We start from the raw sequence: 23,350 nt of genomic DNA, 5'->3' as shown, positions 1-23,350 counted from the left end.
TGACACAAAGCCAAGGAGGGTATAGCTCGGGATCGAACCGGAGACCTTTCCGCTTCCCGCACGACCACTCTACCTCCCGCGCCACAGCAGGACCCCCAACATGACAATAACAAAGGGCCTTTTAAACGTTTTAACCCATTAAGACCGGGAAAGCATTTGTCTTTTTAGATTTTAACTACTTTAACCATTATCTTATACTTTTGGCTATTTTTGAAAAATCGTGAAAATTTGTGCAAATCATATTTATTTTTTAAGCGAACATTTGTAAAATATGTTGTTCCAGGGACCCCCAGAAGCAAATATTTGAGTTACAAATGTTATATATATATAAAAAATATATATTCAAAGATGTGCAAAACTATTCAAGATTTTTCAAAAATAGCAGATCTACAGGCTCATAGCGCGGTACCTGGTGTACATGAGCTTGTATATCTGCTATTTTTGAATAGCCAAAAAAATCTAAAATGACAGAGCTGCGTTCTCGGTTTGAAGGGGTTAATCAATACACTTATTTTTCTATTTCGAAAAACACACCTGAAACGTTTTTGTTTGATTGATTTTCGCTCTATGGGAGGAAATCCTTCAGCTAAATATCGGACTCACATAATTACTCTGCATGACTTGCTGGTTGTTGGCCACCGTTGTGAACATGATGATGGTGATGATGGAGTTCAGGACGAAGGAGAAGAACAGGTTCTTGTGCAGCGTTATCCTCTGGCAACTGAGACTCCTGCAGGGATCAGGGACAGACAGTTTGGACCAAATCACACACATATTGCTTATAACATGGATTAAAGCAAAGAAAATATCCCACGACGGATTTTTTTTGTATATGGCCAACAGTGTTAGTAAAGTAACTAAGTACATTTACTCAAGTACTGTACTTAAGTACAATTTTTAGGTATTTTTCCTTTCCAGAGTAAATGGTAAATGGTGCATTTATATAGCGCTTTACATTGATTGTGCCATTAACCCATTCACACACACATTCATACACCGATGGCGGAGGAAACCATGCAAGGCACCAACCTGCTCATCGGGAGCAATTAGGTTCAGCGTCTTGCTCAAGGACACTTCGACACTAACTCTAGGGGAGCGCCCCAGCCCGGGATCGAACTGGGAACCTAATTGCGGTTTTCCAGTTCACTTTAGTGAACTGGAACTTTAGTTACTATTTACTTTGTAGATTTTGATTATTATTACAGACATGCACTATCACTTCAGCCCTATATATATTTCGGCCATTTGAAGAAGAGCACACTCAGAAATCCCGTGATCACAACAAAAAAAGAGGAGACGGATGAATGAATGAAGGAATTCCTGGCAGTGAAAGAGTTATGAAAGGAGCCCCTCCACACTAGCACGGAGTCCTAAACAATTAGCACAATATTCAATTATGATGTTTCAGTAATATTGTTCCTGCTGTTCTTCACACTGCCAAAACAGGTGAAGAAATCACAGATTGAGGCTTTGACCTTTGCTTTTATATGAAATATCCGAGACTGATAAGATGTTATGGAAGATGCTTCTGAATGTATTGCTAGTTTGAACACCTCAAATGCTCTAATTTTAAAATCAACAACCGAGAATAGCCGATCTACAAGCTATCAATAACCGAGAATAGCCGATCTACAAGCTCTCAATGCGTCGCAGACGCATTGAGAGCTTGTAGATCGGCTATTTTCGCTGCGCAACATGCTTGTTAACCTCGCTGTATTGTAGCATTTTAAATCAAGCGCAGACAGCGAGTGTTATTTGCTGATGACACCGCGCTTACTTGAAATGGAAGAAGATCCCCAGTGATACGAAGAGTGACGTCAACGACAACCCGTGGCCAATCAGAACCAGGTAGAAGAGATTCATCGCCGTCTACGAGGAAACACAACGCATAAAGGCATGGATGACATCGGCATTTCAGCGCACAAATCAACTTTTAAGGAGAGTGAGCACAGACTGCACTCCTTTGATTAGAGAGACAGCTAAGGGACCCCGCGAACAAATACATTATTCATTTGGGGGTCCTTGACACGTTGACGTGAAAATATTTCAGCACCACTGGTTTAAACAGCATCATAATAATTAGCAATTACACTTAAGAAACAAGCCCAAAACAACTCAACCCGCAACTTCCATTATTTATATTTACAAGTAACTTTACAGAAAACCAAGCCCAAAGTCGCTTATAATAAGCAGACTTGGCAACACTGATGGTAGCCATCGATCTTAGTGGCAGGCTGATCATAGATATAGAAACCTAGATACCTCATTGGCCTCTGCAGTTCATTGGAGCGACCTGTATCGCGGCCGCCATTTTGGAGAAGGCAAGCTTCCTGACTACTGGCCAATCACAGCGCGTCTTTCCCGGGACCTGTCAGAATCTACTTGTATAAATATCCCGTTATATTTTTATACGTAAGTAGATTTTCTTCCAGGAAAAGACTGCGCTGTGATTGGCCAGTAGTGAGGAAGCTTGCCTTCTCCAAAATGGCGCCCGAGATACAGCCGCCTCCGAGCCGGAGGAGGCGTCTACCTTTATGTCTATGAGGCTGATACCTGCAGGCCAGATGCATCCTGGGAATTGTAGTGAACGGTGAAAGGCCCGCAAAACAGACAGAAACGGGAGCGTGATTGATAGTGTGTGTCGTCCACGATGGCGGACGTACCATTCGGCCCTGCACGGTGTTGGAGACGCATTTGGTGTAGTTTGTCCAGGTCCTGTTGCTGTCCGGGTGCTGCCCCCAGTGGCCGGTCTCTGTGCACACTTTGGACGCCATCTCTGTCGACGGATATGGAATAATACATCAGGATGGATGGAACTGCTGAGAACAACAACTTTTTCCATTGTGTTGTTCTTTTTTTTCTCATCACACACGACATAAACAGATTACATGCTGTAATAATGTTACTTTCATAACTAACTAACAAAGTAATAGAACACATTACCTTCACAAGTTGGTAAATGTTATTACAGTTACTATGTGAAGCATTATTTAAAAAAAAAAACTGTTATGTTTGTGTTTCATCAAAACCATTCTGAACATTTTCGAAAAGTGTTTGAAAAATGTTGAATCATTTTGAATTACGAAAAAGTGTGAGAACAAGTGATTTCGAAGGCATCTGTAGAATCGGCCTCAGGTCCCAATGGGTTAAGAGTCTGACACCACGTTGTGAGTGTTCTCAGGTGTCATGTGACATTATCTAATGGGACCAGGTAGGTCTACTACTTAGAAATACAAACAGCAAGTACAGTGAAACTGCGAAAGGCTCATTAAATCAGTTATGGTGCCTTTGATCGCTCCTCAGTTACTTGGATAACTGTGGTAATTCTAGAGGTAAAAAATGTAACTTAAAGGGAATGTAAACGGGAAATGCCTTGTTTGGGCTTTTCCTGCTGAGAGCAGTTTTCTGGGAGGCGCTAAACACCTCACCTGTTCACACGCTCAGGTGAGTTTCAGTGATTTCATCAGAATTGACTGATGGCAGAAGACTGGTTTAGTTAGGAATTATGCCACAGTACACCCAAGATATACCAGTCTTATTTTTCATGACTTTGAAACAAATCTTTATATACTCAACAATTTGTTTATATCATTCTAATTTGGCTGGGTGGTTTAACATATTATTCTGTGGTCTGACAACACGTCAATACATAATACTGCTTATACAGTATGCCTACTTCCTGTTTATAGGCCTACTTCCTGTGATTACAGGGTCTTTAAGTCTGCGGAAATAGTTCATTAACATTATTGTGGCATTCCTTTCTTTTTAGCCTGTCCTCTCCTCTTACATTTAATTTGTCTGGTCCTTTTGCACTTCATTTGAAGGCGTGTTGTGACAGTAAAAGCAACACAAAAGCAATATAATGCATTACCTAGCACATACAATTATACTGCAAAGAAACGTATTACTTTGAATTGAAAGTAATAAGTAACATTACATTTTCAAAGTAACTTCCTCAACACTGGTCATGACCCAAGAGTGACATTGGACGTTTCAACAGAACAAGCGCGGTAGCGGGCAGAGAGGGCTACTGTAGTTTGTTATTATTAAAGGGTGATTTATTTTAAGGACATAGATAAAACTGGACCTTTGGGGTCCATATCATGGTAGTAATCTGGGCAGTGCTGCTCGGTGGTGAAGCCTGCTTCCGTCTCGTCCCAGCACAGCCATCCATCCCACGTCCTGTTGCACACGGCCTCTGGGACAACAACACAATGACTCACACATGACAAATAAAGTGACAGACATGCCAGATTTTTTTTTTTTTTTACCCATTCAATCCGGTAACGCATAATACAGTATGTGTCCAGTATGTGTGTTTTCACAAAACCGTTTTTATGTGCTCAAAGTGTTCTACGATGGTTGGTTCATTCATTCATACGGGCCGATCTGCTCTATCTGCTTGCAGATCTGCTATTTTTGAACATTTTGCAGATCAGCTATTTTTGAAACAAAAGAAAAACCTTAAAATACAGTATATGATCATTTTTCATATACATCACCGTTGGTATTCAGGTTTTCTTAGTTGTGCTCTATGTGTCACATCACCGACAATTAGCAGACGTATAATCTAACCCGTTTAGACCGGGAAAGCATCTGACTGTGTCATTTTTAGATTTCTTTCTGCTATTTTTTGGAAAAATCATGAAAATGTGTGCAAATTTTTGAATATATATTTTGTAAAGTCAACATTTTTAACACTGTTACAACTTTTGGCGGGTCCCTGGACCAACATATTTTGAGATGGGGGTCCGCGGCGAAAATACATATCATTTTGGGTGGTCCTCAACATGAAAAAGTTTGAGAACCACTGATTATAGCAACATAATTTTTTTCAAAAACTATTAGGATTTAGATTAGAAGACATTTGTAGAATCCCCCAGAAGCAAAGATTTGAGTTACAAATGTTCGCTTTAAAAATACATATATTCAAAGATATGCTCACAATTCAAAAATAGCAGATCTACAAGCTCGTACTACGAGCTTGTAGATCTGCTATTTTTGAATAGCCAAAGAAATCTAAAAATGACACACAGATACGTTCCCGGCCTGAATAATGAGATAAGCTGAAAATGTGTCACAGCTGGGACAGGTTGGTCTCGTCATCATTTAGAAACATTTTATTCGGTTGTCAATTTTGATCCATTCCAGGTAAACCCTCACCTGACTTTGGGTGATGGGAGTCTTTCAGGATCCTCTGGTAACACTCATACTGGGCCGTGAGGATCTTGTTGCGAGTGGCAAACTGTTGATTCTGAGAATTCTGGTCCGGCTGGTCAACTTCCACAGTTTCTACTGCAAACACCTGGGGCATGCACACACACACACACACGCACACGCACACGCACACGCACACGCACACACACACACACACACACACACACACACACACACACACACACACACACACACACACACACACACACACACACACACACGCACACGTGTGGAAACACACATGCACATAAAAATGATAATACAAAATAGACAGCATTGAACGTGCACCCACAAAGAAACAACATTTATTTCCCTGGAACAACATATTTGAGATGGGGGTCCGCGGCCAAATACATATCATTTCGGGGGGGTCCTTGGCATGAAATAGGTTTGAGGAACCACTGCTCTCTAAATAAATGGCGTGAATTCCTTACCTCGGTGACAGAGCCCAGCAGTAGCAGCGGCAGGACGACACAGGCCACACAGCAGCCAGCAGGCCCCATGGTCGCTCTGCTCTCCACGGGACACCCTGAGGAAATAAAGGACCACAAATAGCTTTAGTTTTCCCACTGAAAGACATTCTCTGGCCCTGTCAGGAAACTGAGTCAACGGGAAGGCTGGCTGACAGTGTATATCGACACCTGGAGGGAGAGCATCATCACGCTATTTTCATACCGCTATTTTGAGGTATTTTTTTACTTTACTGGAGTATTTCCGATTTCCAATACTTTTACTTCTACTCCACTACATCTCGGATCCAAATATTGTACTTTTACTCCAATACATTTATTTCAACTTTTTTGTTACTAGTTACTTTGTAGATTTGGATATTAATACAAAACATGCGTTTACCACTTCAGCCCTATATACATTTCGGCCATTTGAAAATAGCCGATCTACAAACTCACGTTGCGACGCACTCAGTGCGTCGCACTGTGAGCTTGTAGATCTGCGGCCCTGCCAAAACAGGGACGCCAGCCATGGTTAAAGGGCAAGACCACTTAGGGTAGAGGTTTGGGTTGTGTAGTTATCTTGCCATGATGTAACTCCAAAGGTGGGCAAGAAATATAAATAATTGCGCCATTGAATAGAAATTGATAATTCAAAATGCTCCTCATTGACTTACATTGTACGCTAAAACAGCTCTCAAAGTCACTCTTTTAGCACATAAACGAACACAAACAATATTGATTCAGACAATATAGAACATCACAAAACCATGTTTTTTTTTATATTTATAAATGTTAACTTCCTGTTGATTTTACTATTTTTATATAAAAAAACAAGCAGTACTGGGTATGGTGATGTTCTATACTGTCTGAATCAACTTTGTTTGCCTTCGTTTATGGGCTAAAAGAATGACTTTGAGAGCTGTTTCAGCGTACAATGTAAGTCAATGAGGAGCATATTTTGAATTATCAATTTCTAACGACTGGAGCAATTATTTTATATTTCTTGTCCACCTTTGGAGTTACACCATGGCAAGGTAACTACCTCTATACCAAAGTGGTCTTGCCCTTTAAAGTTGATAAAAAAGAAGAAACATTTTAAGAAAAGGGATATTTCTTTTTTTTGGTGAAAAAGTGGATCTCTTGTAAACAGTATGCACATGGCCCCGGTGTGAGAGCGTGAGTAACCGCATTAAACAGGAGGTATGCATCTGCTAATACAAATATTTACAGAAATATGTACACACAGATCTGGATGATGTATTCCACTTCTGAGCTCTGTGTGTTTCAACACTGCAGAGGGAAAACGTGTAATGATGCAGTATGTGTATGGTGAGGACAACAAATACCTCACACAGAGTTCAACCCATTCAATCCGGGAACACATCTGTGTCATTTTAGATTTTTAGCTATAGCCTATACAACCATTGTTTTATACTTTGGGCTATTCAAAAAAATAGCAGATCTACAAGCTCATAGCGCGGCACTAAGTGCCGCGCTATGAGCTTGTAGATTTGTTTCTTTATCGTGAACATTTTTGCAAATCTTTGAATACATATATTTTTGGAAACATAATTTTTAACAAAAATCTTTGCTTCTGGGGGTCCCTAGAACAAAACCTTTTCAAGGACCCCCAAAATTATATGTATTTGGCCGTGGACCCCCGCATCTGAAAATATTTTGTTCCAGGGACGTTTGCCTGTTATCTCTCCTATCGGTACCAACATCAACACAGCATGGAATTGTGGACAAAATCGATCTACAAGCTCACAACGCGTCGCATCGCAACGCGTTGTGAGCTTGTAGAGCTGCTATTTTCAAATATTTCAGTACTTTTACTGTTGGTACTTTAAGTACATTTTGATGCCAATACTTTTGTACTTTTACTCAAAGTATTGAGTATATTCTATACCCCCCCCCCTCCCCCACACACCAAAGATAAGTAAAGAAATAGATTATTTTGTATTAAAATGGATATTTTTTTATGATCAATAACATATTTTGTGGAGCTTGTAGATCTGCTAGATTGGCAAATTAAGCTTTTTTTTAAAGATATTTTTGGGGTCTTTTTCAGCCTTTATCAGTAGACTGACAGGAAATGGCGAGAGAGATGGGGGGTGGGGGGGGGGGGGGGGGTGACACGGAGCAAAGGTCGACCGCGTGGGAGTCGAACGCGCGATTGATATACATTTGGCCGCCGACCCCTATTTGAAAAGGTTTTATTGCCAGGGACCCCCAGAAGCAAAGATATCAGTGAATTTTCGCTTTAAAAAAAAATAAATATTCAAATATATGCACACTTTTTCATGGTTTTTCAAAAATAGCAGATCTAGCTTGTATATCTGCTATTTTTTAATAGCCAAAGCTAAGTGGTTAAAAATGATTGTGACGCTATTAACTCATTTAGCTGGGGACCCCCTGGTACCCCCCCCCCCCCCCCCAAAGAACACTGGTGGTCCCCGGACCACTGGTTGAAAACCACTGATGTAGAACAAACGGACTGCCGTAGGATATTTCCCGAGCGGCAGAAACAAACAAGACTTTGTTTAAATGTCAAAGCCATATTGTCGGTCTCTTTCATGTCTAAAGCTAAAAGCACAGTATGGTGGTTGTTATTGTAAACATTACAAACACTATGCCGATGATGCGGTGTTCTGTTACACTGTTATAATAAACATTACAGGCTTATTAGCTGTTGTGCCATAACATGTTTGTCCATGTTCCCTGTACCCTTGAACTTAACACGATATATTCCAGTAATCGCCAAGGGCTCTATATATATATTCCAGTATACTGTTAGTCCACTGCACGGTTCTCAAAGTAAGGTCCGGGGACCTCCCAGGCGGTCCACATGAACCCTTACATGTCTGTAACTCTGAGAGTGTACAAATGGAACCAAATGGACCCTTACAGGTTTCTAAGGTGAGATTGTACAAAATGGAACCAAATGGACCCTTAGTGGTGGAAAAAGTACTCACATTTTCATGTACATGTTTCATGTACATGGTAAAAGTGCTTAAACGTGCTTTCTTGTTTAGAAAGCCTAGCTCCATCACACTAGTGATGGCCAACCCTCATCACTAGCGTGAAAAAAGAAAGCTGTGGCCTCATCTTACAATAGATGTAGACCTATTTGACATTGCAGAAACATAATAGGCTCTATGCACAGCAGCCATATTGGAATTAAATTGGGCTTCTTTTTACTTCCTTCACAGGTGTTACCAATGATACTAATGAAGGCTCTGTTCCATTCTGGTCAAAGTCAGGGTGCTGATATTGTGCATGTTTGCTCAATGGAAACACTCTGCTACACCAGTGGGTCCCAAGGTGTGGTCCAGGGTCCCTCATGGTTCCTTGGGGAGGTTATAAATGGCCCCTTACAGGTATGTAACTCTGAAAGTGTACAAATGGAACCAATTGGACCCTTACGGGTCCATTTGGTTCCATTTGTACACTCTCAGAGTTATGGGGGTCCTTGACATTAAAAGGTTTGAGAACCACTGTGCTACACTAAATGGAACAGAGCCTTCGTTAGTATCATTGGTAACTCCTGTGAAGGAAGTAAGAAAGAGGCCCAATTTCTTTCCAATCTGGCTGCCGTGCATAGCGCCTATATTGCCTTCTTCGATGCATTAATGAGCGTCAACGAGCATCAGCTGGTCACAGACACAGACAGACAGACAGACAGACAGACAGACAGACAGACAGACAGACAGACAGACAGACAGACAGACAGACAGACAGACAGACAGACAGACAGACAGACAGACAGAACACACACACACACACACACACACACACACACACACACACACACACACACACACACACACACAGACACACACACACAGACAGACAGACAGACAGACAGACGCACACACCTCCACTCTGCAGTGCTCTAAACTGATGTGACTGGAGTCTCATTTCTCTCCAAAAGCCCTTGAATATGATGGAATATGATTAAGGATTACTGTGATTATGGTAAGCTCACATTTCATATCACACTCGCCATGATTCAGTAGCGCCAAAAATAAAACACTGTAATAATAATAATGGGGGGCGGGGGGGGGGGGGGGGGGGGGGGGGGGAATTCTTCTAAGGGCCAGTCCAACTTCATTGGATTTGGCCCGCGGGCCACCAGTTGAATAGCCCTGCAGTAGGGCAATATACTTAACCCATTAAGACCTGGGACGCATCTGTGTCATTTTTAGATTTTAGCTAAAAAAAACTTTATTTTACACTTTGGCTATTAAAAAATACCAGATCTACAAGCTCATAGCGCTGGCACTCGGTGCCGCGCTATGATCCTTGACATGAAAAAGTTTGAGAACCACTGATATAGAAACATACTTTTTTTCAGAAAACTGTTGGGATTTAGAAGACATTAGAATCGGCTTCAGGTCTTATAAGTAAAAGTACTCATCGTGCAAAAATGTACCATTTTCACATTTATCTTTTATTTTTTTTAAGCATGACTCATCGCAAAACACGTTGTGAGCTTTAGATCTGCTATTTTCAGCCAGGGGAACGCAAGCGGCGAGCAACAACGTATAAATCAGGCGTCAGTCACACATGAGGAAGTCTCTTTTTCCACTTGGAATTTCCTTCAGACTCCACACTGTTTGTTGATCACATCCATATTGAGACCATTCACACGCCCAGCGTGTAAAGTGTAAAGTAACTAAGTACATTTACTCAAGTACTGTACTTAAGTACAATTTTGAGGTATTGTTTTTACTGGAGTATTTCCAATTTTCAGTACTTTTACTTCTACTCCACTACATCTCAGAGGCAAATATTGTACTTTTACTCCACTACGGTTATTTGAAAACTTTAGTCATAGTTACTTTGTAGATTTTTATTATAAAACATACATTGACCACTTGAGCCCTATATACAGTACATTTCGGCCATTTGAAAATAGCCGATCTACAAGCTCACAAGGTGTCGCATCGCGGCGCATTGTGAGCTTGTAGATCTGCTATTTTCAAAAGATTGTTCTTTTATGCATGGGCTAATGTGACTTTGAGGGCTGTTTCAAGTCAACAATGGGGAGCATTATTTTTGAATGATCGATTTCTTGTTTTTAGATTTGATTTTAAAATGATTTTACTTGTTTATAAAGCTCTAAATGGTCTGGCACCTTCCTACCTCTATGACTGCCTGCCTAGATATGTTCCAAACCGTCCGCTCAGGTATATATAGTGCTGACCTGCTCGAAGTATAAAAAACACGGTGAAGCAGCATTCTGCTTCTACGGGCCGACGGCTTGGAATAAACTCCCATTACACCTAAGACAGGCAGCCTCTGTGGATAGCTTTAAAGCACAGCTCAAGACCTATTTCTTCACTCTTGCCTTTAGTTGATGTTTAAATCTCTGTGTTGTTATTCATGTCCTCACTGTTTTGCCTGATTCCTTTTGCTATTATGTTAATGTTGTTTTATGCTTTTGCTTTTCTTTTTTGCTTTATTGTTAAATTAGTTATTATTATTATTATCATTATTATTACTCTTATTATTATTATTAAACGGAGCAAAACGTCTTGATTTATCTATTTATTTATATTGGAGTTACATCATGGCAAGGTAACTATAACTACACAACCTAAACCTCTACCAAACGTGTCCCTGACCTTTAAAAAGCCCTTGTAGAGGCAAGTGACATAAATGAATGTGAGAATCCAACTCATGGCTCCCCAACCCGCATGTTTTGAACGTTTTGATGGCAGTAACTCTCCTTTTTTTAATGTTTGGATTACAGATAGAAGCCTTTTTTCACTTCCTCTGCTGGCCGTACAGCTTCCTTCCTCTGTAGATGTTATGCAGGCTAAGCAACTTTAAACCACGCTTTGGCAGGAGAAAATATACGGGCACTTAACAGGGCCGCGGCCCAAAAAGAAGCCACTGTGTCAGTTTAACCACTTTTTTAAAACCTATATATACGATCGGCTATTTGAAAACAGCCGATCTATAAGTTGTGAGCTTGTAGATCTGCTATTTTCAAAAAGTCTTGAAAAAGATGCAAAAAAACCCAAACAGATTTGCAGTGGTGGAAAAAGTACTCAAATGTTTTTTACTAAATACTGCAATGTACTGTAGAAGTACTCTGTTGCAAGTAAAATTCTGGATTAAAAATGTACTTGAGTAAAAGTACAAAAGTATTGGTATCAAAATGTACTTAAAGTACCAAAACTTTTACTCCACAACAATTATCTGAGGCGAGATACATGTTACGGTCATAAGATATTAAGCTTCAGCTGCTTGAGAATGCATATGTACATGACTCTCAGAGAATAGCAATGTACCCTACCCTTCTCTCTCTCTCTCTCTCTCTCTCTCTCTCTCTCTCTCTCTCTCTCTCTCTGTCTCTCGTTGGTGGTACAACATAGACACACAGGAAACCTAGTTCAAGCACTGTAAACAGTCAACACAATAGTCACTGATTGCATATGGTCGGCCAGTCACGCTATACCCTATATGCTGTTTTATCCTCATCCTATATCTTATATCATCATTATCCAATCTCGACACTCTCATAACACGATTGATACATATTGAAATCAACAAAGAAAAAAAAACGTTATTTCTTGGCTGAACGATGAACTGCAATAAATGACTTTATTGCATGAAGTCATTTATGTCATGTATTGCATAAAGTAATACATGAAACTATTTATTACTAATGCATTTTTGCTTTTAAATGTGATCGTGTCATGGCGTTTACGAAACGAAACGTTTCTTTCCATCTATTTCACATGCAGACATTAAACAGGGCATGGTGTCATGCTGTTGCGTACTATTCTTGCGTTTTGGCTTTAACCCATTAAAGCCGGGAAAGTCTGTTGTTTTAGATGTTAACCACTTTAACCATTATCTTATACTTTGGCTATTAGCCGGGCATAGCCGCGCTATGAGCTCGTAGATCTGCTTTTATTTTATTTTTTTAATCTTGAAAATGTGTGCAAATCTTTGAATGTAATATACATATATTTTTTAAAGCGGACATTTTTAACTCAAATCTTTGCTTCTGGGGGGATTCTACAAAAAGTCTTCTAAATCCTAACAGTTTTCTGGAGAAAAAAGAAAAACGTATGTTGCTATAATAATATAATAATCAGTGCTGCTCAAACTTTTTCATGTCAAGGACCTCCAAAATGATATGTATTTGGCCGCGGACCCCCCATTTCTGAAAATGTTTTGTTCCAGGGACACCCCCCCCACCCCCACCCCAGAAGAAAAGACTTGAGTAAAAAAAGAATTGCTTCAAAAATACATCAAATCAAAGATTTGCAAAAAAAAAATATGATTTTTCAAGAAAATAGCAGATCTACAAGCTCATAGCGCGGCACTCGGTGCCGCGCTATGAGCTCGTAGGTCTGCTATTTTTTTTTAATAGCCCAAAGCGTAAAATAATGGTTAAAAAGTGGTTCCACGGATGCGTTTCCCCGGTCTCAATGGGTTAAATCTTTTGCTATCTGCAGCGTAACAAGGACCAGGGAGGAAGCAGCGCTCCCAGAGAGACCTCCGGGGTCAAAAGGTTAACGTGCTGCACCCCCGTTTCCCCTTCGTCTGTGCGGTCCTCCCCAGATAAATTCCTGACAACAGCTGGATTTCTGAAAAAAAAAAGTGGGCTGCAGTCGTACATGTTATAATTGTCTCTAAGATGTGGTGGAGTAGAAGTAAAAGTATACAGAAAATTGGAAATACTCCAGTAAAGTAAAAGTACCTCAAAATTGTACTTATTAGGTACAGTACTTGAGTACATGTACTGTACTTAGTTACCTTACACCACTGGTGTTCCGCGAACGCTTTCGAGATGTTCAAGTGAGCTCTGAAAAGGTTGGCAACTACTGGTATATACAGCCGTCATAAGGGTATACATCTTTTATGACGAAACGGGAAAAAAATACCAAGCTAGAAAAAAGCTCCTCGGAGCACAGGTCTCCGCCAGGTCAGGTACGTTATTGTGGCCTCCTGGTGGCGCTACAGTATAATAGGCCAATGTGAAAAGGGTGCCATTTATTCTTAGGCCTTTCACTGCAATCGGACACTGCATTCATGGTTTGAGGCATTTTGTTTCAAAAATGTGTTTTGCTAAATTAGACCTGCTGGTGGCGCTATAACAGGCCAATGTGAAAAGGGTGGCATTTCTTCCTTGGCCTAGTGGGAATGTGCGTGTGAAATTTCACGAAAATCGGAAGCTGCGTGCATAATTTGAGGCACTTTGTTCAAAACGGACCAATCCTGCAAACTTTGGAAGCCAACCTTAGCCAATGAGGATGGAATATGGGAAATCGGACAGATCTGTGTTGATCACATGACTATAGAGATACTGTGCACCGATTTGCATGACGTTTGGATGAAATCTGTAGGAGTAATATAAAAAAATGGGTTTTGCACAAATCGGCCTCCTGGTGGTGCTTTAACAGGCCCATGTGAAAGATGTGGGGCAGAGGTTCTGAATTGGCATCCAGGGAGTGTGTGTGCACAGTTTCGCAGCGACCGGGCCAACAGGGCCAGATATTAGCTGCTCACACACGGACAGGACACGCGGACGGACGGACGGACGGACGGACGGACGGACAGGGTGCAAAACATACTCTCTCGCCATGCCTTTCAGCCTGGCGGAGACAAAAATCATGTAAAATGCCTACAGTGAAATAATGCCCTAGTACTATGCGAATAAGTGAAGGGGATTTGGCTCCTTTTCGTGGCACGGGAGCTTGAAATATTGGGACATCCCCGGCCCTATGGCATTTTTAATACTTAAAATAATATTAAAACAAATATTGAAAATAGCCGATCTACATCTACACGTTGTGAGGTTGTAGATCGGCTGTTTACACTACTTTAAAATGCTTTTCAAAGTATTAAATAATGCCTAAGAAGTGTAGGCATAAAGCCAGCCGCGCAAGAGAGGGGCCCCCCGTCTTGGTTTTTCATAAGATAGCCGTTGCAGGTCCCTGCACTAAAATACATAACGTTGCAGCTTTTACGATCCGTCACACAAACGTAATGCCGATACCTGTGTTTGCACCTCCAAGACAATTGAGGATTTGGCCACACCCCCTAATACCAGTATTACATTACATTACATTACGGTCATTCAAAGCAGACGCTTTCATCCAAAGCGACTTACAATAAGTGCATTCGACATGGGTAGGCAGGAAAACTACTAATCACCAGAAGTTTTAAGTGCATTCTCTTCTAAAACAAGCAACTAAGAGTATACCTAGCGCTAAGATAAAAGGGCAATATATCAGCTCGCTACTTTCTTAAACAGATGAGACAAATAGGAAAATCAGCGAGAACTGAGCAAGAGCTAAAACAAATAAGTGTATCAAATAAACAAGATCCAATAAAACAAGAGCTCGTACAAATAATTGACAACAAGTAGGCAAGGCAAAGAGGAAGGGTCAGGGTAGTGTTTCCTGAAGAGGTGGGTTTTCAGCCTGCGGTCGAAAGATGGGCAGTGACTCTGCTGTCCTGACATCAGTGGGGAGTTTCTCAATATGAGTGTCAGCATGAGTGTCTCAAAGAATCTGGGCCAACCAGATCTAGGCTTAACCCATTAAGACCTGAGGCCGATTCTACAAAATGTCTGTTTTTAGAATGTCTATTTTTTTTTGGAAAAACTTATGTTACTATTTCAGTGGTTCTCAAACTTTTTCATGTCAAGGACCCCAAAATTTATATATATTTGGCCAAGGACCCCATCACAAAATATGTTGTTCCAGGGACCCCCAGAAGCAAAGGTTTGAGTTACAAATGTTTGCTTGAAAAAATATATATATTCAAAGATTTGCACACATTTTTACGATTTCTCAAAAATAGCAGATCTACAAGCTCATAGCACGGCACTCGGTGCCGCGCTATGAGCTTGTATATCTGCTATTTCTGAATAGCCAAAGTGTAAAATAATGCTTTTTTAGCTCAAATCAAAAAATGACACAGATGCTTCTCCAGGTCTTAATTGCTGAAAGTGCTACCATCCGTTTTTTCATTTTTTTTTCAATTATCTCATCATCTAGGAGCAAAACTCGTCCATTTCAGTTTGTGTAATCTGAGAGACAATTTAGCACGTCACGTGTCCTTTGTTTGTTTACGTCCACAATTTGGCACCTCCATTACTAAACTTGGGGTCATTGGTGACAGGTATTAGGCTAGGGTAGCAATTGCATCTATGGTTGTAACGAATTTGGGGGTTGGGCATGTTTGCCTAGTCAAGACATCTAAAAAAGCCCCTTTGTACTTTTGGTGTCACACACTGATAATAGGCGATATACAAGCCCACAACCGCCACATGTTTTTTTTAAGCTTGTAGATCTGTGAGCTTGTATGAAATGAAGGATATAGGTTCTCAAGCCAAGGCTCTCTAAGACTAGTTGTAGACAGTTGTGGAAAGTAATTCATTACATTTATTCAAGTACTGTACTTAAAGTACAATTTTGAGGATTGTTTTTACTTTACTGGAGTATTTTCAATATTTCTACTCCACTACATCTCAGAGGCAAATATTGTACTTTTGCTCCACCACTACAATTATTTGAAAACTTTAGTTACTAGTTACTTTGCAGATTTTGATTATTATTACAAAACATGCATTAACCACTTCAGCCCTATTCATACAGTACTTAGGCTATTTGGAAATAGCAGATCTACAAGCTCACAACGCGTCGCAAAGTGACACGTTGTGAGATCTGCGAGTGAGATCTGTGAGATCTGCTATTTTCAAAGCATTTTTACACATTTGGAAACTTGTGAAATGGGACATTCTGCAAATACGAGCACTTTTACATTCAGTACTTGAGCATGTTTTAATGCGAATACTCTTGTACTTTTACTCAAGTACATTTTGAATACCGGACATTTACTTGTAACAGAGTATTTCTACATTGTGCATTGTGGTATTGGTACTTTTACTTAGGTACAAACATGTGAGTACTTCTTGGACCACTGAACAGTGACATGCTGAGCATGTGAAAACAAAAGGCAGATTAAATGACGCTTGGGAGCTGGCCCCTAAAAGCGTTTTATAACAAGGTACTGCTATAGCATCAAATGTACAATTATTTCAGATATATTGGTGGTCAGGGGCCGCGTCAGGGGGGCATGGAGGGGTCATTTTTGCATTCATGTATCCGTTCTTACAAATACCCATATCTCTAGAGTGCTGACCAGTGATTCTTATTTTAACATACGTCGTTGCTTCCCATCTATACTGTACACAGGACGGATCCGGTTACATAATATCCACTCTAACCACATGAACCCTAGCCGTCCCTGTGTTTCCAGGGGGGGGGGGCGACGTTCAGCGAAAATAGCCGATCTAACTGTACAAGATCGGGTATTTTCGGCTAATGTTCCCCTCAGAGTGGTGGTGGGTTCAGGTGGTTAGTGTGAAAAAATAAAAGTTTTGGCGGCCCCCCCGCCCCTGTAGTTACTCTGAGGACCCTGGCACAAAACATTTTGAGATGGGGGTCCGCGGCCAAATGTATATCAATTTAGGGGTCCTTGGCATGAAAAAGGTTGAAAACCATGCACTGCCCTACAACAACACCCATCAGTAGATATTAGCTGTACGACTTTAGAGAGAGCGATGCAAAACAGCTGTGCATGGCAGGTTGGGAGATTATGGAAATATAGGGCTGCAAATATCCATTATTTCCTTCGTGATTATTCTATTGTTTACTTTTTCAATTCATTGAATAGTTTATACATATATATATATATATATATATATATATATATATATATATATATATATATATATATATATATATATATATATATATATATATATATATATATATATATATATATATATATATATATATATATATAACCACTTAAGAATAATGTTTTACCTTGCACAACAGTGTCGTGTAATTATAGTGAAAGTAGCAGATCAACAAGCTCACAACACACCTATAATGTCCTGTCCCAAAAATAGGGATTGAGTATTTAATCTATTATTATATTAAATTACCAATTATCTTTTTTTTAAATATATAATCAATTAAATCGATTAGTTTGATTACAAAACACATGATATATTGTCATTTGTGATAGTTCTACATTCTCTTGGCAGCTCTACTTTATGTTGAATTTGATTTGAATGGGATTAGACATAGCTGTGCTAGAGGGGGCTCCTGCTGGGACCGTTGCAGAGGCCCCTTGGCCCTTTCGGCTTTTAGGAAGCAATGTTGCAACAATGTCCCAACAACACAGAGTGCACGAACCTCACACATTCTTCTAAATACATTACTACTGCACCAAGAGACAATTCTGGAGCTTAATAGGCTGCAGTCCTGATATACAGTTTGCTACTCAGTGGTGGAAGAAGTACTCATAAGCATATTTTACTTAAGTAAAAGTAGCAATACCACAATAAAAAAAATACTCTGTTACAAGTAAAAGGCCTGTGTGCTCAAAATGTTACTTGAGTAAAAGTACAAAAGTATTGGCATCACAATAACTTAAAGTACCAAGTATTCAAATGATTGAAAATAGCAGATCTGCTATTTTCAAACAGCATAAGTATAAAATAGGGCTAAAGTGGTTAATGTATGTCTTACAATATAATAATTTATATCTGCAAAGTAACTAGTAACTGAAGTTTTCAAATAATTGTAGTGGAGTAAAAGTACAACATTTGCCTCTGAGATGTAGTGGAGTAGAAGTAAAAGTATAGAAAACTGGAAATACTCCAGTAAAGTAAGAAATACCTCAAAACTAAGTACAGTACTTGAGTAAATGTACTTAGTTACTTTACACCGCTGCCAAGAGACAATTCTGGACTTAATAGGTTGCAGTCCTGATATACAGTTTGCTAATGATCCTGTCCCAACAGTATAGACAATTTAATTTACTAAATCCTGTCCTATAGAATAGTTTACTAATGATCATGTCCTCTATATCAGTGGTTCTCAAACGTTTGCATGTCAAGGACCCCCAAAATGATATGTAATTGGTCGCGGACCCCCATGTCAAAATGTTTTGTTCCAGGGACCCCCAGAAGCAAAGATTTGAGTTACAAATGTTTGCTTTAAAAAATATTATATTCAAAGACTTGCTCAAATATTCACGATTTTTCAAAAATAGCAGATCTACAAGCTCATAGCGCGGCACTCGGTGCCGCGCTATGAACTTGTATATCTGCTATTTTTGAATAGCCAAAATATAAAAGGTTAAAGTGGTTAAAATCATTGTGATTCTATGTTGACACATTTGGCTGGGGACCCGCTGGGGGTCCCCGGACCCCACTTTGAGAACCAACGCTCTATAGGAGAGAATAGTTTACTTAATGATCTGTCCCTATAGCATAGTTTGTGATCTGTCCGACAGAATAGACAGATTAATTACTAGTTGATCCTGTCAGTTAGACAGTCTGTTTACAGATCACTGCAGAATCACTTGCAGTTATCTGCAGAAACAGGAGTAGCACATCACAAACAGGTTCATGTGTCTGTATATTTGTGCATTATGTGTATGTATGGATACTGAGAGGGTAAAAACAAAAGGTTTGAGCCCCAACTTGACCCTGTTTAACTCCTATATAGCAGGGGTCTTCAACGTTTTCAGGCCCAAGGACCCTCTAGCTGAGAGAGAGAGAGAGAGGAAGCAGGGACCCCCTCTGTATTGTATAAAATTGTGTGTCAGATAACAGTTTGCTGCTCTTTTTTCCCTATACACCTATAACTCTTTGGAGGAGGAGGAGAACTTTAGCCAAAAATAGCGAGGCGTTGTGAGCTTGTAGATCGTCTATTTTTGGCTAAAGTTCTCCTCAGGAAAGGGATGCTAGGGTTGAAGTGGTTAATGTAAAAGGAAAAAAATCATATCACACAAAGATTTGGTGGACCCCCTGTAGTAACTCTGAGGACCCCCTAGGGGTCCCGGACCCCCTGTTGAAGACCCCTGTCCTAGACATGCCCACAAATCATTATCTTCATAAAACAGGGCAGACATAGCCTGCCCTACTGTATGACAACAAGATGGATTCAACTAGAATAATGGCAGATATGTGACATTTCCAAAGAAAATAATGTAGCTTAAAATGCTACGCAACATGCGTAAGGTGTGTCCCCTGCATGTCTTTCAATGGCCTTACACCAGGGGTCTTCAACAGGGGGTCCGGGACCCCTAGGGGGTCCTCAGAGAGAGTTACTACAGGGGGTCCGCCAAATCTTTGTGTGATATGATTTATGTTTTTACATTAACCAACCTAGCATCCCTTTTCTGAAGAGAACTTTAGCCAAAAATAGCCGAACTACAAGCTCACAACGCCTCTCAGGGCGAGGCATTGTGAGCTTGTAGATCGGCTATTTTTTGGCAAAGAGGTATAGGTGTAGAGGGAAAAAAGAGCAGACCAAGTAAACAAAAAAAATCTAAAATACAATTGTATACAATATAGAGGGGGTCCCTGCTTCATCCCTCTCTCAGTTAGGGGGTCCTTGGCCTGAAAACGTTGAAGACCCCTGCCTTACACCATATCTAGCCTACAGTACATGCATCTTACAGTGGTAACAGGATAGGTGGGCACTACAGGACATCTGGGCACCTCGATGTCAAATTGGCTATGTTGTCCAAAATGTAAAAATAATATATACATATTTGGCAAATGTTTTTAAGTAAAGTAAAGTAGGCTATACATGGTTAGAAAATGCTTAAACGCTCGACAATTACAAGGTCTAATATTTCTACAAATTGCTACAAAACCTGTATATACAGTCATTTTGGGGCATAATAAGTTGAAGGATAAAATTAAGTCTGATACTGATGTACTGTGTTCACATCACACTTTACATTACTTTAAGACCATTTTATGTCCATAGAACGCATACAAACTGTGCATTCCACTTCTATAATTCCCATAATAACCTGATGCATGATCATGTAGGTTTTATACGACATATAAGCCAGCAAACACACGTCTAAAAGTGTAAAAGCTCGTTGCACGTCGGTGCCTTAATTTGGCCGAAATGAAGTTATTAAAACGCGACGCATTAATCAGTTATATTTCGGCAATCAGTGACACCGTTTTACGACGAAACCTAAATTAGGCTTAGATGGGACATAGAGCATTGGTTCTCAAAGTGGGGCCCGGGGACCCCCATGGGTCCTTGGGGGGCCCACAGCAAAATGTGTTAATATAGTGTCACAATCATTTTAACCTTTTATACCTTTGGCTATTCAAAAATAGCAGATCTACAAGCTCATATGGCACCGAGTGCCCGCTTTGAGCTTGTATCTGCTATTTTTTGAAAAATCTTCAATCTTCAAAACATTCGTAACTCAAATCTTTGCTTCTGCGGGGGTCCCTGGAACAAAACATTTGAGATGGGGGGTCCGCGGCCAAATACATGTCATTTTTGGGGGTCCTTGACAAGAAAAAGTTTGAGAACCACTGCGTTAGAGAAACCGTTACATTACATGTAATAGGACTTACCTTTCCTGGAAAGAACAGTTACAGCAACAATATACTTTCTATGCTGTTTCCAGAGCAGTGTCCTTGTTAAATGATCGTGTATATATATATTATATATCCTCCTTTACAAAGTGTTAGATCCACAAGTCCAATGAGGAGGAGAGGGTTAGAAATAGAATGAGAGAGAGTCTGTTCTGAACCTGATAGAGAGGAGAGACTGGACGCAGATCCCTGTGACGTCACACACTGGGAGGGGGGGTGTCATCATCTGAATAGCCTGTATCATCAGTGGTGTAAAAAGTAGCCTAGGCTCATTTGTGACTTAAGTAAAAGTACCAATACTGCAACGCAGAAATACTCTGTTAAGTACTACTTACAAAAGTATTGGTATCAACATGTACTAAAAGTAGAAAGTACTCATTATGTAGAATGTCCCATTTCACAGGTTTTCAAATGAAAATAAAAGAAGTATAAAAATCTTTTGAAAATAGCAGATCTAGAAGCTCACAATGCGTTTTGAATAAAAGCTTTCTGCAAGGCTCTACAAGTTATTTTATGTATTTATTTCCACATATCCTAGCCTCGCATGGCCAGACTAATATCACTGCGTAGATATTAGTCTGGAATCTCTGTGTGGAACATGCATTTCCGAGGGGCAAATTAAAAAAATGCCTCTGGTGATAAACCTGCCCCGTGTTTGCATACTGGGCTCTGATTGGTCCCTCACAACTTCGGAGGGAGAGAAACAAAATCTCTATTGAGAGGGGCCAGACCTAATCTGCCACGGGCAATTTTATTTTGCAATGGCAGATTTGTCTGGAACCAGGCTACACATATCCAGCAGTGGTGGAGGAAGTACTCATATTTTTTACTTATAGTACAATACCATAATTATTATACAAATAGAAGTCCGGTATTAAAAATGTACTCGATTTAAAAGTACAAAAGTATTCGCATTAAAATATACTTATACGGTCTGAAAGTGAAAGTACTCATTATGCAGAATGTCCAATTTCCCAAGTTTTCAAATGTATAAACATGCTTTGAAAATAGCAGATCTACAAGCTCACAACGCATCGCTTTGTGAGCTTGTAGATCTGCTATTTTCTAAAATCAGTATACATAAGGCTGAAGTGTTTAATGCGTGTTTTGTAATAATAATCAAAATCTACAAAGTAACTAGTAAATAAAGTTTTCAAATGATTGCAGTCAAGTAAAAGTACAATATTTGCCTCTGAGATGTAGGCCTAGTGGATTAGAAGTAAACGTTTTGAAAATTGAAAATACTCCAGTAAAGTAAAACATACCTCAAAATTGCACTTAAGTACAGTACTTGAGTAAATGTACTTAGTTACTTTACACCACTGCTATCCAGGTAAATACTATCTTTAAATGGTCAAGTCAATCTCACCAACAAACCCAGTTAGACTGGTGATCATGTCAACACCGTCCTCTACAGGCGAGGGACACCAACAACAGCCAGGCTGTTACCATGACTACAGCGTGCTTCTCTTGACAGCTGTCATCACAATTGTTTCACCGACATCGGTGCCCTATCGAATACTGTGACTGTGGCGGAATCTGTAAGACGCGTGGACCGCTGTAGTCACATCTTTCACTATGTCACCAGTTTTATTGTAACAGCAAGTACCTGCAATGCATTTAGCTAAACGTATGAGCTTTAATAGTAGTCATAAACGCAACAAATTGGGTTTTTATTTTTTAATTAACTTGTTTCCATCTGACTGATAGACTTCAGCCAATCAGGGGATGGACTTTTTTTCAGCAGCTCCAGGTAAGCTTTGTAGCAGTTAGTATTAATTTAAACCAACTTTAAAATCATAATGAATAGGGTCCTTCTTTGCCTTAAGTTTTATTTTATTTTTTGCATTTAAATGTATCTTTATCTCAGGTAAAGAGAACAATCAACACACACGTCTGCAGCCTGTCATTCGAGTTAAAGGTAGGGTAAGAGTTAAATATCTCTATATTCCGATAATACTCATTGCTATATAGCAGTGGTTTTCAACCTTTTTCTCGTCGAGGACCCCCAAATTGACACATATTAGCCCACGGACCCCCATTTGAAAAGATATGCCAGGGACTCAACCATTTTGATTTCTTGGGGGTCTTAATCTACACTGTAATCATCATCATTAGTGTTCATTTAACTCTGAGAGTGTACAAATGGAACCAAATGGACCCGTTAGGGACCACTGGTGGTCCCCGGACCACTGGTTGAGAATCACTGCTATAG

The 23,350-nt window shown here is 39.9% G+C and overlaps 1 protein-coding gene across 2 annotated transcripts in view; it reads right to left on the bottom strand.

The window, feature by feature from the left end:
- Positions 1–21,230, bottom strand: part of LOC311040500 (calcitonin gene-related peptide type 1 receptor-like) — a 28,411-nt gene extending 7,181 nt beyond the window's left edge. Inside the window, exons 1-7 of one of the 2 annotated variants that reach the window (XM_084050825.1) lie at positions 21,115–21,230; positions 5,652–5,746; positions 5,164–5,305; positions 4,088–4,198; positions 2,664–2,776; positions 1,778–1,869; positions 604–730 (exon numbers count right to left, since the gene is read on the bottom strand). In XM_084050825.1, coding sequence (XP_083906951.1) covers positions 604–730; positions 1,778–1,869; positions 2,664–2,776; positions 4,088–4,198; positions 5,164–5,305; positions 5,652–5,720 — 654 coding nt within the window. In that variant the 5' untranslated portion in view covers positions 5,721–5,746; positions 21,115–21,230. Of the gene's footprint in view, positions 1–603; positions 731–1,777; positions 1,870–2,663; positions 2,777–4,087; positions 4,199–5,163; positions 5,306–5,651; positions 5,747–21,098 lie in introns of both variants that reach the window. The other variant, XM_084050824.1, reaches the window with a different exon arrangement.
- Between the last annotated feature and the right edge of the window lie 2,120 nt (positions 21,231–23,350).

The sequence above is a fragment of the Gymnoscopelus microlampas genome (assembly GCF_963454915.1).
Source record: "Gymnoscopelus microlampas genome assembly, chromosome: 24".
Classification (NCBI taxonomy): Eukaryota; Metazoa; Chordata; class Actinopteri; order Myctophiformes; family Myctophidae; genus Gymnoscopelus; species Gymnoscopelus microlampas.
The sequence above is the reverse complement of the archived record's forward strand: the minus strand, read 5'-3'. Positions and strand labels throughout refer to the sequence as shown.